The sequence below is a fragment of the Triticum urartu genome, unplaced genomic scaffold, assembly GCF_003073215.2.
Source record: "Triticum urartu cultivar G1812 unplaced genomic scaffold, Tu2.1 TuUngrouped_contig_1505, whole genome shotgun sequence".
Classification (NCBI taxonomy): domain Eukaryota; kingdom Viridiplantae; phylum Streptophyta; class Magnoliopsida; order Poales; family Poaceae; genus Triticum; species Triticum urartu.
Genome location: NW_024111943.1, coordinates 67,722 through 78,855, shown reverse-complemented (window position 1 = coordinate 78,855; position 11,134 = coordinate 67,722). Strand labels below are relative to the sequence as shown.

The window sequence follows — 11,134 nt, the reverse complement described above, 5'->3', positions numbered from 1 at the left end:
CACCGGAAGAGCGACCACCGTGAGCACTCTGGGCTTCTCCTCCTCTATGACACAACCAGTGATGCCGACTGCTTCCTCGTGGATCATCGACTGGTGAGGGAACCACGAGCATATCTTGCACAGTCGTCGAGTTTCTACACATCGTCGGCAGCCACCTAAGGCCTTATTCGGTTGAGGTGGTTTTTGAAGGGGAATGGCAGGATTTGAGGGGGATTAGATCCCCTACAAGCCAAAATCCTCTCCAATCCTCTTGGGAGGGGGATTAAATGAACAAGGCCTAAACGGGGATTGCCGCCAGCAAATGAGTGATCTGCATTGTGTCTTGGAGATTGGATGGCGACAGATGGGTGATCTATCGGCGAGGGTTAGGGATTTGGGCGAGCTCAGGTTAGGGATTTGCGTGAGACTAGGGGTTTTGGATGAGAGAAAGATGAGGACGCGACGATACAAAGAGAGAGGAGTGGTGGAGTGGAGGCGATTGTCTTATTGAATAAGGCAGCATCGATTTGACTATTAGACGTGTGTGACCAACATGTGGGCCCAAGACGATGACGCTGGCACGTGGGGCCACGGTGGAGCATGGGTGGATTTCCAAAAAATGAGGGGTTTTTTCGCAAAAGAGCTGCACATGCGGCGACACCAAAGAGATCGACCGTCGAGGGGACCATACATGTTACATATTTTCATGTATAGAAACCATATTGTAGTGTTTCTCGAGTTGGGGGTACGAAACTTTTAGGTGCGAGAGAATTCAAGGACGAAATGTGTAATTTTCTCTCCAATATGGTATTATTTGACTTTGTAAAGCTATGCTTATGCTGATTTACACTGTATCTCCTTCTTGAAGCATCTTTCTTATCAAACAAACTTTCCAAAGTGACAAAAGCCGAAGCAAATCTACTCACCCTGACCTTAGGCCCTTCCCAGTGCTTCACGCTGGACATGTGCAAAGCATGTCACATAAGAAATAAATGACATGACACATCAATTAAGGAGGAGAGAGAGCACTTTGGTAACCCAGGAAGAACCAATGTCCAAGCACGTGAACCTAGACAAATCACTTAAATGAAAGAAACTAACCAATGCCTGAAAAAGTTTAGGTGATAAATCATTAAATAAAATGAGCTTAGCAACAAGCACCCATGCATTGAGGAGTTGAGTTGCTAAGCTATTTAATGCACTTAGCACCTCATGTAAGCACCTTTGCATTTATGATATCTCTCCTTGTAGCAATCCTTATCAATGCCATAGTCTTGTGATATAGTATATAGATGAAGATGACAAGGTTCTTTGTTTGATCTATCGCCCGCTCGTACGGCTTGACCGGCCAGCCTGTGGCTTCGGCCTCTTGCTCCATCTGGCTCTGGAGCTTCGGGGTGGAAGCTCGCACTCCTCGATTGGTGGTCGTGCGTTCTGATGGTGTCACACCGGCTGCTGGCTTGTGCGGCGTGGCTCGACAAGCGACCGGATCTGGCCAGACTCAAGTGGATTTGGCTTGCTGGCTATCTTTGGCCAACACTGAGCATTGGGGTGGCTCCCGCTTAGTCATGGCGTGGTGACTGCACGGGAGGCGTGTGGGCCAGCAGAGGCGCGAGTAGACTGCACCGGGAGGTTGTCGTTTTGCTCCGAGCGAAGGCCTGGTTGCCTTTTTGAAGGCCGATGGTAGCGGCGTCCCTAGGCGTCGTTGTTCTTCTTGGAGGCACCACTGTAGAGGTTTGCAACCCTGACCCTGGATCTAGTTCTCCGGGCGAAAGCTTAAGGCTTGGTGTCGGGTCGGGGGATGACGTCGTTTCCTACGTCGCTCCCCCCTTGGGGCGTCGCCTTGAAGATCTTCGATCCCATTCACGCTCTCTAGGGGTTGGACATTCGCGACATTGTGGTCGGCAGGTGCCCGTCCGAGAGTGAGGTGTGGCGTGTGGTGTCAAGTTTTGCAAGGATGATGATGATTGGCTAAGTAGGGTCGCGACAAGGCTTCGGTAGTAGTCTCTTTTCGGCGTGTTCAACAAGTTTCGTCTTTGTCTCGCCAAGCCGTCACAGAGTCGGAGCTGCCTAGGTGGCGACGATAACATGTGATTGGTGGTCTTTGAGGCGGGCGCCCCTATATCTCGCATTCAGTGAGACGGGTGGAACCTTCGTTGAAGGGTGGCACGAGTTGGCCCGGCCCATGCACATGGGAACAACAACCTCGATTTTTGTTATTTTTCATTTTTTGCTTTCCTTTTTTTACTTCTGTTTATAATTCCAAATATTCTAAATAAATATATTACAAAAACTACTGTACATAAAACATTTGAAAAATACTGACCAAGCATTTGAAAAATGTTGAATGTGTATAGAGAAAACGTTTATCGCATATACGAAATATATATAAAAAAATAAAATGTTTATGAAACAATTTGATCATGTATTAAAAAAATATTAATCAAGCATTTGAAAAAAAAGTGAACAAGCATTTCAAAATTGTTAATCAAGCAAGCATTTGGAAAATGTCAAAAGTGTACAGAAAAAATGTTGATAATGTATTAAAAAACGATGAAAAAAATGTGATCATGTATATAAAAATGTTAATCAATCATTTAGTTTTTTAAGAAGTATTTATAAAATGTTAATCAAGCATTTGAAAAATGTTAAATGTGTATAGAAAAATGTTGATTAGGTATTAAAAAATGATGGAAAAATTTAATCATGTATATTTTTTTATCAAGCATATGAATTTTTTTGGAACAAGTTTATGAAAAATGTGAATCAAGCATATTAAAAATTTTAAATCTGTTTAGAAAAAATAGTGACCATGTGTGAAAAAAATGTTAATATTGCATTTACAAAATGTTAAATGTGCATAGGAAAAATGTTAACCATGTATTAGAAAATGTTATATTGTATTTGAAAAATGTTAATCAAGCATTTTTTAAATGTATATAGATAAAATATTGACCATGTATTAAAAATGTTAAATTTTGTGTTGGAAAAATGTTAAACATGTATTAGAAAAATATTTTTGACATATACAAAAAATGTAGAATGAAAACTAAAAGAAACAAAGAAAGACAAAAAATGAAAAAAAGCAAAATAAACCAAAGAAAAAAGAAATAAAAAATGAATAAAAACCACAGAAGGAAAAAAGAATATAAAAAAGAAAGAAAACCAAAGAAAAACAACGAAAAAAGGAAAAAACAATGAAAATGGAGAAAACCCGGTGAAAAACAATAAAAAAAACGAAAAAATCCTGGAAAAACAGGGAAGAAACAATGGAAAACCCGGCTCATTTCGACTTAATTAGTTCAGTGGCTAGCCGCGCTTGCATCAACCATGAGACCAAGGTTGGAATCAACCTGCGCGCTCCCTTTTCTCCTCTCTTTTTTCCTTTATTAACTATGCGCTAATCGGCCGGCCCAATTACTGTAGACCCTTCAACGAAACGTCCTAGCAACTCGCTTAATGCGAGTATAGTCGCCGCACTTTGAGGATGCCTTGGTTGGCGCGAGCTCTGCATATTTCTCTTGTGTCTGGCGGTCTTCAAGTCGGACAACCTAATATTGGCAGTCGCTGTCTCTGTGTAGGAGTGATGACGATGGCACTTGATGACAACCTCGATTATGGGTTTCTTCTCTCTATGACGTGTGTATCATCATGTTGATGGCCAGATAATAATAATTCAATACTGGTTTGTGGTTCTATGCTACTTGAAAAACACACATTAAAAAGGCAAGGGCTGGTATGCCCGGTGCAGTAGAAACATTCGATGCAGTAGAAAACACTGCGATAGAAACGCTACAGTAGTAGAAATGCACGAATGAATGAATGTTTACTCAAATCTTACAGAGCGAACATGCACACCTTAGCAAAACATGACAAAGTATAGCGCAAAGAACAATTCGGCACTGTATCACAGTATCAGTTCATAATATTTATTCCCTAAAAAAACAAAAAAAAAGTTCATAATATTTACTGTAACAACACATTAGATTTTTTCTTTTTAGAGGAACAACACAAGAGATTGAAGATGGCACATGTACGAAAGCTTGGCCAGGAGAAGAGGACAGAAACTTCGAAAGCAGAACGAACACATTCCGACGAGCTACAAACAACGGCGCAAATGTTACGAACTCTAAAGATAAGTACTACTGGAGAGCCAAATTGAGGCCACCCTTGTTGGGCCAGGAGGGGAGGGGAGAGGATGTACAGCTTCAGTCCACCACAAGATCTATATGTACACCAGAGGCAGCGGACCAGCTCTACTCTGGACTCTGGAGGGGTCAATGCGCATTAGTTTCTACCACATACAACACTTGTATTGTATGCAAATAACTTGGCTAATTCCTCCAAGCTGGATAGCAACTCGGTTAATCCGAAAGGATCTCCTCCAGCTCGGAACCCTCCTGTCTGACCGAAGAATCATCGTCGGCCTCAGCTTCGGTATCAATTACCTCTTCTGTCGCAGTGGGGTCGTCTTCAGTGACCATCTCTTCTCCAGCGGCAGGATCTTCTTCAGTAATCATCTCTTCTTCTCCTGTCCCTGTGGGATCGTCTTCAGTGTCAGATCCATCCGCCTCTTCGTCGGTGTATACAGGATAGGCTGGTTCGCCGATGGCCTTCCTTATTCCCGTGCGGTTAACAATTTCCTGATTACTACCAGGGCTCGATTTATTTTCGTCCGTCTTCTCGCATATACACGCAGCAGGGTAGGCATGGAATTCGCCTCTTCCTGGCTTCACTTCCATGGGATCTCCCATAAATCCTTTCTGGACTTTTCGCACCTGCGACGAGAATTTGTCCCATGACATATTTCCTCTGTTTGTAAATAAGTGGTAGAGCTGTTTGGCATTTGGCCGGATTGTTCTCCTGTGGCCAAAATATCTCCTGCGAGGAGCAGCATCACACGGTCAGAATTCAGAAATGTACTAAGATGAACGAAAAATACAAATGGCCAACAGAGATATACAACAGAAGGAACAGAAGCATCACCTCCGCCCAGCAAGTATTTTGGCCATGTTGCCATTATTGTTAGTCACAAAAGCATCACTTCCATCACAGACAATGAAATCAATTGCGGCCATGCGGGATGAGTGTGCCAAGAATGGAGTCAACTCATCTTTGCTTGACAATGATTCTTTTGTATGGTAATTTGGGAAGAGCGCTTTGAGGGGTGCCAAAGTTTCTTCCCCTCCATATATCTCACCAGAAGCAGCATAGATATGGACATCGCTTCCATAGCCCAATGCCCTCAACAGTAGCCCTACCTCCTCCGGAGTTAGTGGACACCTACCTTGCCTTCTTCCTTTCTCTGGGTTACTTGTCTGAAATTTAAGAACACAACAGGTTAGCAATAGGTAGCTTTAGCTCACTATCTAAGTAACTGAGACATGAAACTGTTCATACATGCAAGGTTTTCCATCGCTTGCGAATGGCACCTAGATCTCTTCTCTCCTTTTCTCCACCACCATAATAACACCCAGAAAAGGCAAGCATGTCACTTTCAAATCTGCCATAAAGGAGTGAACTTAGATAGATAAAATTATGACCAAAGGAAATGTGTAGATCAAGGACAGCTTCAACTAGCTGTACCTCAGATGAAGAGCAATAAAATATCTGCTCTTCTCTCGCATTCGCTGTATTAGCCTTTTACCCAACTCTTTTATTGGATCAGTAAATCTCAAAGCATGGTAATTTACTCTGCAGCGCAGTTTTTGTAGGTCAGTGTCCAACTTATTTGAGAGCCTATAGTCATATTTAGTCAGTCGAATAGCCTGCAACACGAGATACATAGTAAATAAGCTATGTTAGTGCGGATTTTTCATTTACTGAAATCTATCAAAATTAACCTGATCCAAAAAATGAGCTAAAAGAGAAATCAAACTACAGACAGGCATAGAAAGCAACACAATGTACCAAGAAGTTACAGAATGAATAGAATGCCAGCATAAATGGAAAACACCCCTACATAGGTAAATTCGGTAAAGGTTGTCTAAGTTACTAGAAAAAAAAATCAACTGTCAGAGTATCAGGTAAAGTAACTGGCCAGTTAATCTAACGAATGTCCATAAATGCTTAACTTTTTTTTGAAAAGGAGGCTGAAACCCCCAACCTCTGCATCATTATGATGCACACGGCCATTTGTTATTATAGTCAACGCAAGGCAACGATGGCAAAAAAATCAACAAACAGAGTGCACAACATAGGCAACCACGGCCGAACCATTACAAGGCATGAAATTAACACCTATGACCAAAGTCAACTTCTTCCACAGCAACGTCTCCAAGAAGGAATAAACACCCTCATGTCCTCGTCGCCATGTCTGGCCGGAATGGCATGGACATGGATTTTCATCCTGATAGCTGAGAACAGCCAATGAAGGCCAGCGCAACAGCAAGGAGACACCGCCTTCAACAAGGTAACGAAGCAAGTTCGTCACTCCTGAGCCGATCAATAAAGGCCAGGACTAGAGTTTTCACCCCGAACCCTGAAGCGGTGCTCCATCATAATCTTGGTGCCGGATATTCCGATAGTTGCACAAGCCAATACTCCCCGCCAGGCCAGAAAGGCACTAGCAAATAAGTGGGACGTCTTTTAACGGAGTTTAATATGTTGACATGTTGTGGATGACAAGAAAATCAGGAGAATTTCGTATAGAACATATAAAGCAGAGTGATGAGGGCTCCTACTTCTTTCTAAAATGAGGGTTCCTAGTAAGCCAAAAGGCCAATAACTTACATGTTTCTTCAGAAGTGCAGGCAAGACACGCTTCAAGTAACATTGTGGAGTACACTTTCGGGGTATACGCATTTTATAAGGTCGCACAGCTTTACCTCCTTTTTGTGGAGGTTCTTTGATAATTTTGACATCCTTCGCAAGAAATGAAATGAACCAGTCGATATCAAAGATTTCGGAAAAATTGCTGCAGCAGATATTGCATTAATTATAGAACAAGTGCAATTGGTTCACCTTAAACAATTGAACAGTCATAGAAGACCATGAGTTCAAATTTGGGAGCGCTCACTAATTGCATACCTTGAATCTTTCCAGAAAGATGTTTGGTCCAATTTGGGAACAACAAGTGTAGCGTTTAAAATGCGCGCAGCAACTACAGCATCAACTATCTGAAAATAAGCAAATGCCATGACTTGACTGATACACACAGTCCAAAGGTACAAGACAGAAAAAAACACGCACACTTCAGAGTTGCAAGTAATGTACAAAGCATGAGTGCTGCAGTAAATTGTTATTCTGTGTAACTCAAGAATGGGGATGGAAACTATCAACTCTATAGCCATAAGGAAAAGAAATAAGGCTCAAGAAACAAAGGAAGCTGGTATCACATAGTATACTGGCAAATAGATCTGCTCTTCGTTTTTTTTTTCTTTTGTTGAATGAATGAATGGAAATGGACAGGAGAGCCCATTGTTTCCAAAAAAAACTGCAAAATAAACAGCACATGCTTCTAATGTGTAGCTCTAGTCCGGTCCAAAAAAAAGTGTAGTTCTAGCCCAACAGAAACTTCTCAAATGTATTACGGCATTGTATCAGAAGAATGGTATTTTGATATTTTCTTGGACAAATAACACTCAGAAGGGCACAAAAACAAATTTAGATACTGCAAATATTTGAAGGAGACCCTGATGAAATATCTTAGACAATCAGTGAAGATGAGGTTAGTGCTTTTTAATCATATCCATTCACACGCATGAGAGCATATTCATACAAGGGAGGGAGGTCGGGACAGGTGCACCTCACCCCTGTTCTCTGCTGATTCAGACCTCCACTTGTAACAATAAGCAAATATCGATCTGGTTGCGTGGCAACACTGGAATCTGCAGGATTTTAAAAAGGCTTTAGGAGGGAATTAGTAAAGTTAACGTAATACAAAGATGACACCTCAAAACTATTCCCAAAATGTAGCACTCTACAAGCACTGATACACACACAGAGATACATTCATCATCCACACCATGTACACAAGGGCTCACCGAGAAATTTTCCGCTAGAGTGACTGCATCCATAGAAGTTGCTAGCGAGCTCCGAACCCCACAGATCTCTCGCAGTCCATCGACTCATCTACATTTGGGTAACACGACAACAACCAATTAATCAATCAGTTATATACTGAAGTTAAACACCGGCTGCTGCTTTCATCAATCAATCAATCAGTTATATCCAGTTTAAAACATATTAACACAAGAGAATTCGAAGAAGAGTGACCGAAGGAACCGGTGCATTCAAGACTAAACCCTCCACGGATCAAACCAGCTATGGTAGGAGGACTAGAACAGGTCACAATCATCAACCCATATTCCATATTAATCAAACAATCCATCCGATACATGAATCACGATTAAATCCTCGCATTGCCGGAGGCGTCGCCGCCCGCCCTCTTAGCCCTGCGTTTTCGGCAGCCGAGCTGTTCGGATGCGCACTCGCGCACAGAGAGCAAAACAAGACATCGAATCGAACTGCGCGAAGGGTCGAGGGATTGGGGGGAAGAGCCGGAGCTGGCGTCCGTACCGGAGGGTGGCGGAGGGATCGGCGGGAGATGCCGGGGTGGCGGTCCGCGAGCGGCGGCGCGGAGATGGCGATGGAGAGGAGCGATACGGCGAGGAAAAGCAGGAGGAGCGCCGCCACCGCCGGCAGCAGGGCGCCGCGGCGCGGGTGGGCGCGGCGCCTCGGGTAGCCCATCTCCGGTCGGGGGCAAGGGGAGACGGGCGGCGGGCGACACGGGTGACGCGGCGGGGCGGTCGCCGGGGCGGCGGCGGCAACATAGATCAGGGGCTATGGCATCGGCGTCGGGGATTTGGGGCTCGCGGCATTTTTGTCCCTAGCGTAGCGCACCTTGCCGGAAATGGAGATTTCTATTTGAATATTGGCACGCTGTGTTTCTTGTAATAAAGCGCTTATTAAAGTGGCCTGGCCAATTTTTTTCCGAGGTAAACCATGTGTCATTTATTCATGAGCAGAACTTAGCCACAATCAAGAGGCAGTCTTTTTTTTTAAGCAACCATATACTCCCTCGGACCTTCCTTTATATAAAGTGTATTTGTTTTCTCAAAAGTTAAACGAGTGCATGTTTGACCAAATTTTTAGAAAAATTATTAATATCCACAATATGAAATTTATATCATTTGATTGAGCATGAAAGGTAGTTTCATATTTTACTTATTAGGTATTGCAGATATTTCTATTTTGTTCTATAATCTTGGTCAAACTTTCAAATGGTTGACTTGCACGGAAACCAATGCACCTTATATTCTGGAACGGAGGGAGTAATTCATTAGACAATCTATTCACAGAGATTACACATATACCATACGAGACACAAATGCTTGTCAAGCAACTTTGCACAAAGAATTACACAAGAGGTAAAACTACTGTTTCACCCTTGCAGAAACTCGTGCCTCGCCGAAAAATAGTCCACAAACGTCCTCCGCTGCCACCATGGCAACACCGGAAAAAGATGAGAACAGCTACCATACCAAGATCTAGGAGAGCACCACCGCATACAAATATGCTTTTTGAGCCGATGAAGCGGGTCGCCGCAAGCGACGAGACCAAGTCTTTGTGGCACATAGGCTGGGGATCTTCCCCGTGGTCACCAGATCTCGACACCATCAACTTCAACCGATGTAGTCGAAGAAGAGGAACGTCGTCGCCTGCCGTCATCCACGCACCCAACTGTAAGACAGTAAACACAACTACAACATCTGACACGACCGCGACCCGCGAGAGTGCCATCAGCCAACCACCAGACGACCGGGCCACCTGCCCCCGGACGCCACCGGTTGCAGCGACGACGAGATGGAGGAAGAGCGGAGGCAAATTATTCCGATGCGGCATTACCTCCTCCATGAAAGCAACACCTCAAGAAAGCACTAGGCCAAACCTAACTATAGACCTATGCCGAAGCACCAGGGTCCCCACCGCCTCCGGTCGCCGGACCAACGGACAGATGAGGTAGGGACATGCGGTAGTGGCTTGGAGGTCGGTGCGGTTGAGAGCAGATGGATCGCCCCGAACCGTAGGGCTGGGAGCGAGCGAAAACCATCTCACGGAAGTTCATCAAGAGGCAGTCAGAACACAAACGGGACAACACTTTGCAAGAAGAAGAAACCCACAATTTTTTTAAAGAAACGTTTGGGATCCTAAAAGCAAAATAACCAGCTGTCGCCGCCATACGCCGCCATCGCAAAAGATTTGTCGGACGGAAGGAAGACGTCAACTTGCCCCGGATAGAATCAGTGCCATAATAGACAAGCGCGTTGTGAGTCGATGAAGCAAACCATCGTGCGGCCTAAGACCTTGTGGCTCGTCGACCGGGATCATCCCCACACCCTTCTATCCACGACTTCACTGCACTCATCCAACAATATTGGAGAGAAGACCCGAAGCCACTATCCCACCCCGCCTTTCTCGTGTTGAACCGGCCGTCTTCCAGATTAGGTCGCCACTTTCATTCTCGATGGTGATAACACCGACGACCCCGCTGCATCCGGAACGAGGCCTCCAATTCCCACCACAGCGTCGGAGCAAACACCATTGCGACGAAGAGATCGAAGCACATAGGGCCTCCACCTAGTTGCTATCGCCACTTCACCAACTAGGCTTGACCACCAGACCAACCAGATCCACTTCCGATGACAAAGAGGAGCACGTCAGGGAGGAATCCAGAGAAAATTCATTCACTGTTGTCACAACCACCACTGGATAGACGCCATGGCCGATTGAAAACCTAAGCACGCTGGCCCTAAACTACTGCTAAACAAGTCACGCACGAGATCTGGCAACTCCCCTCCCGCCGACGACCGAAGGTCGTCAGGGTAGGAGAGCCGCCGAAGACGGCAGGGAAACTGGGAGTGACTAGAGCCGGCAGTTTCGCTTTGTTCTCTCCGCGGGAAGGGAAAGACGAAGCATGGTTCCTACGTCTTGAGGGAAGAGAAACATGGCCTGGCCTTGTGAGCAGTGGCAAATCCAGGATTGGAGCAAAACCAGGGCCCAATTTTTTTTGTCGCGAGAGAAAAACTTAACGTCCATCGAACTATAGCTACCTCAAATAGGGCTCAATTACACCACAAATTTAGAATTTATAAACTCAATGCTTAAAGATACAACAAAAAGGATAACAAAAACTACGAATAGTACGTGAAGT

The 11,134-nt window shown here is 44.4% G+C and overlaps 1 protein-coding gene across 1 annotated transcript; it reads right to left on the bottom strand.

The window, feature by feature from the left end:
- Positions 1-3,884: 3,884 nt before the first annotated feature.
- On the bottom strand, positions 3,885-8,848 carry LOC125526710 (O-fucosyltransferase 16-like). The gene is made up of 9 exons (XM_048691351.1): positions 8,500-8,848; positions 7,965-8,052; positions 7,732-7,808; positions 7,009-7,097; positions 6,712-6,895; positions 5,566-5,747; positions 5,380-5,482; positions 4,966-5,297; positions 3,885-4,860 (listed from the first exon to the last, which is right to left on the bottom strand). Exons 1-9 carry the CDS (start codon positions 8,668-8,670, stop codon positions 4,344-4,346), a joined length of 1,743 nt encoding a protein of 580 aa, XP_048547308.1. The 5' UTR covers positions 8,671-8,848; the 3' UTR covers positions 3,885-4,343.
- Between the last annotated feature and the right edge of the window lie 2,286 nt (positions 8,849-11,134).

Coding starts and splice junctions, on each gene's coding strand:
- LOC125526710 (XM_048691351.1), bottom strand. CDS start 8,670: ATGGGCTACCCGAGGCGCCGCGCCCACCCGCGCCGCGGCGCCCTGCTG. Junction 7,809..7,964: donor CTCTAGCGGAAAATTTCTCG/GTGAGCCCTTGT, acceptor AAAATCCTGCAG/ATTCCAGTGTTGCCACGCAA. Junction 6,896..7,008: donor TCTTTCTGGAAAGATTCAAG/GTATGCAATTAG, acceptor TATCTGCTGCAG/CAATTTTTCCGAAATCTTTG.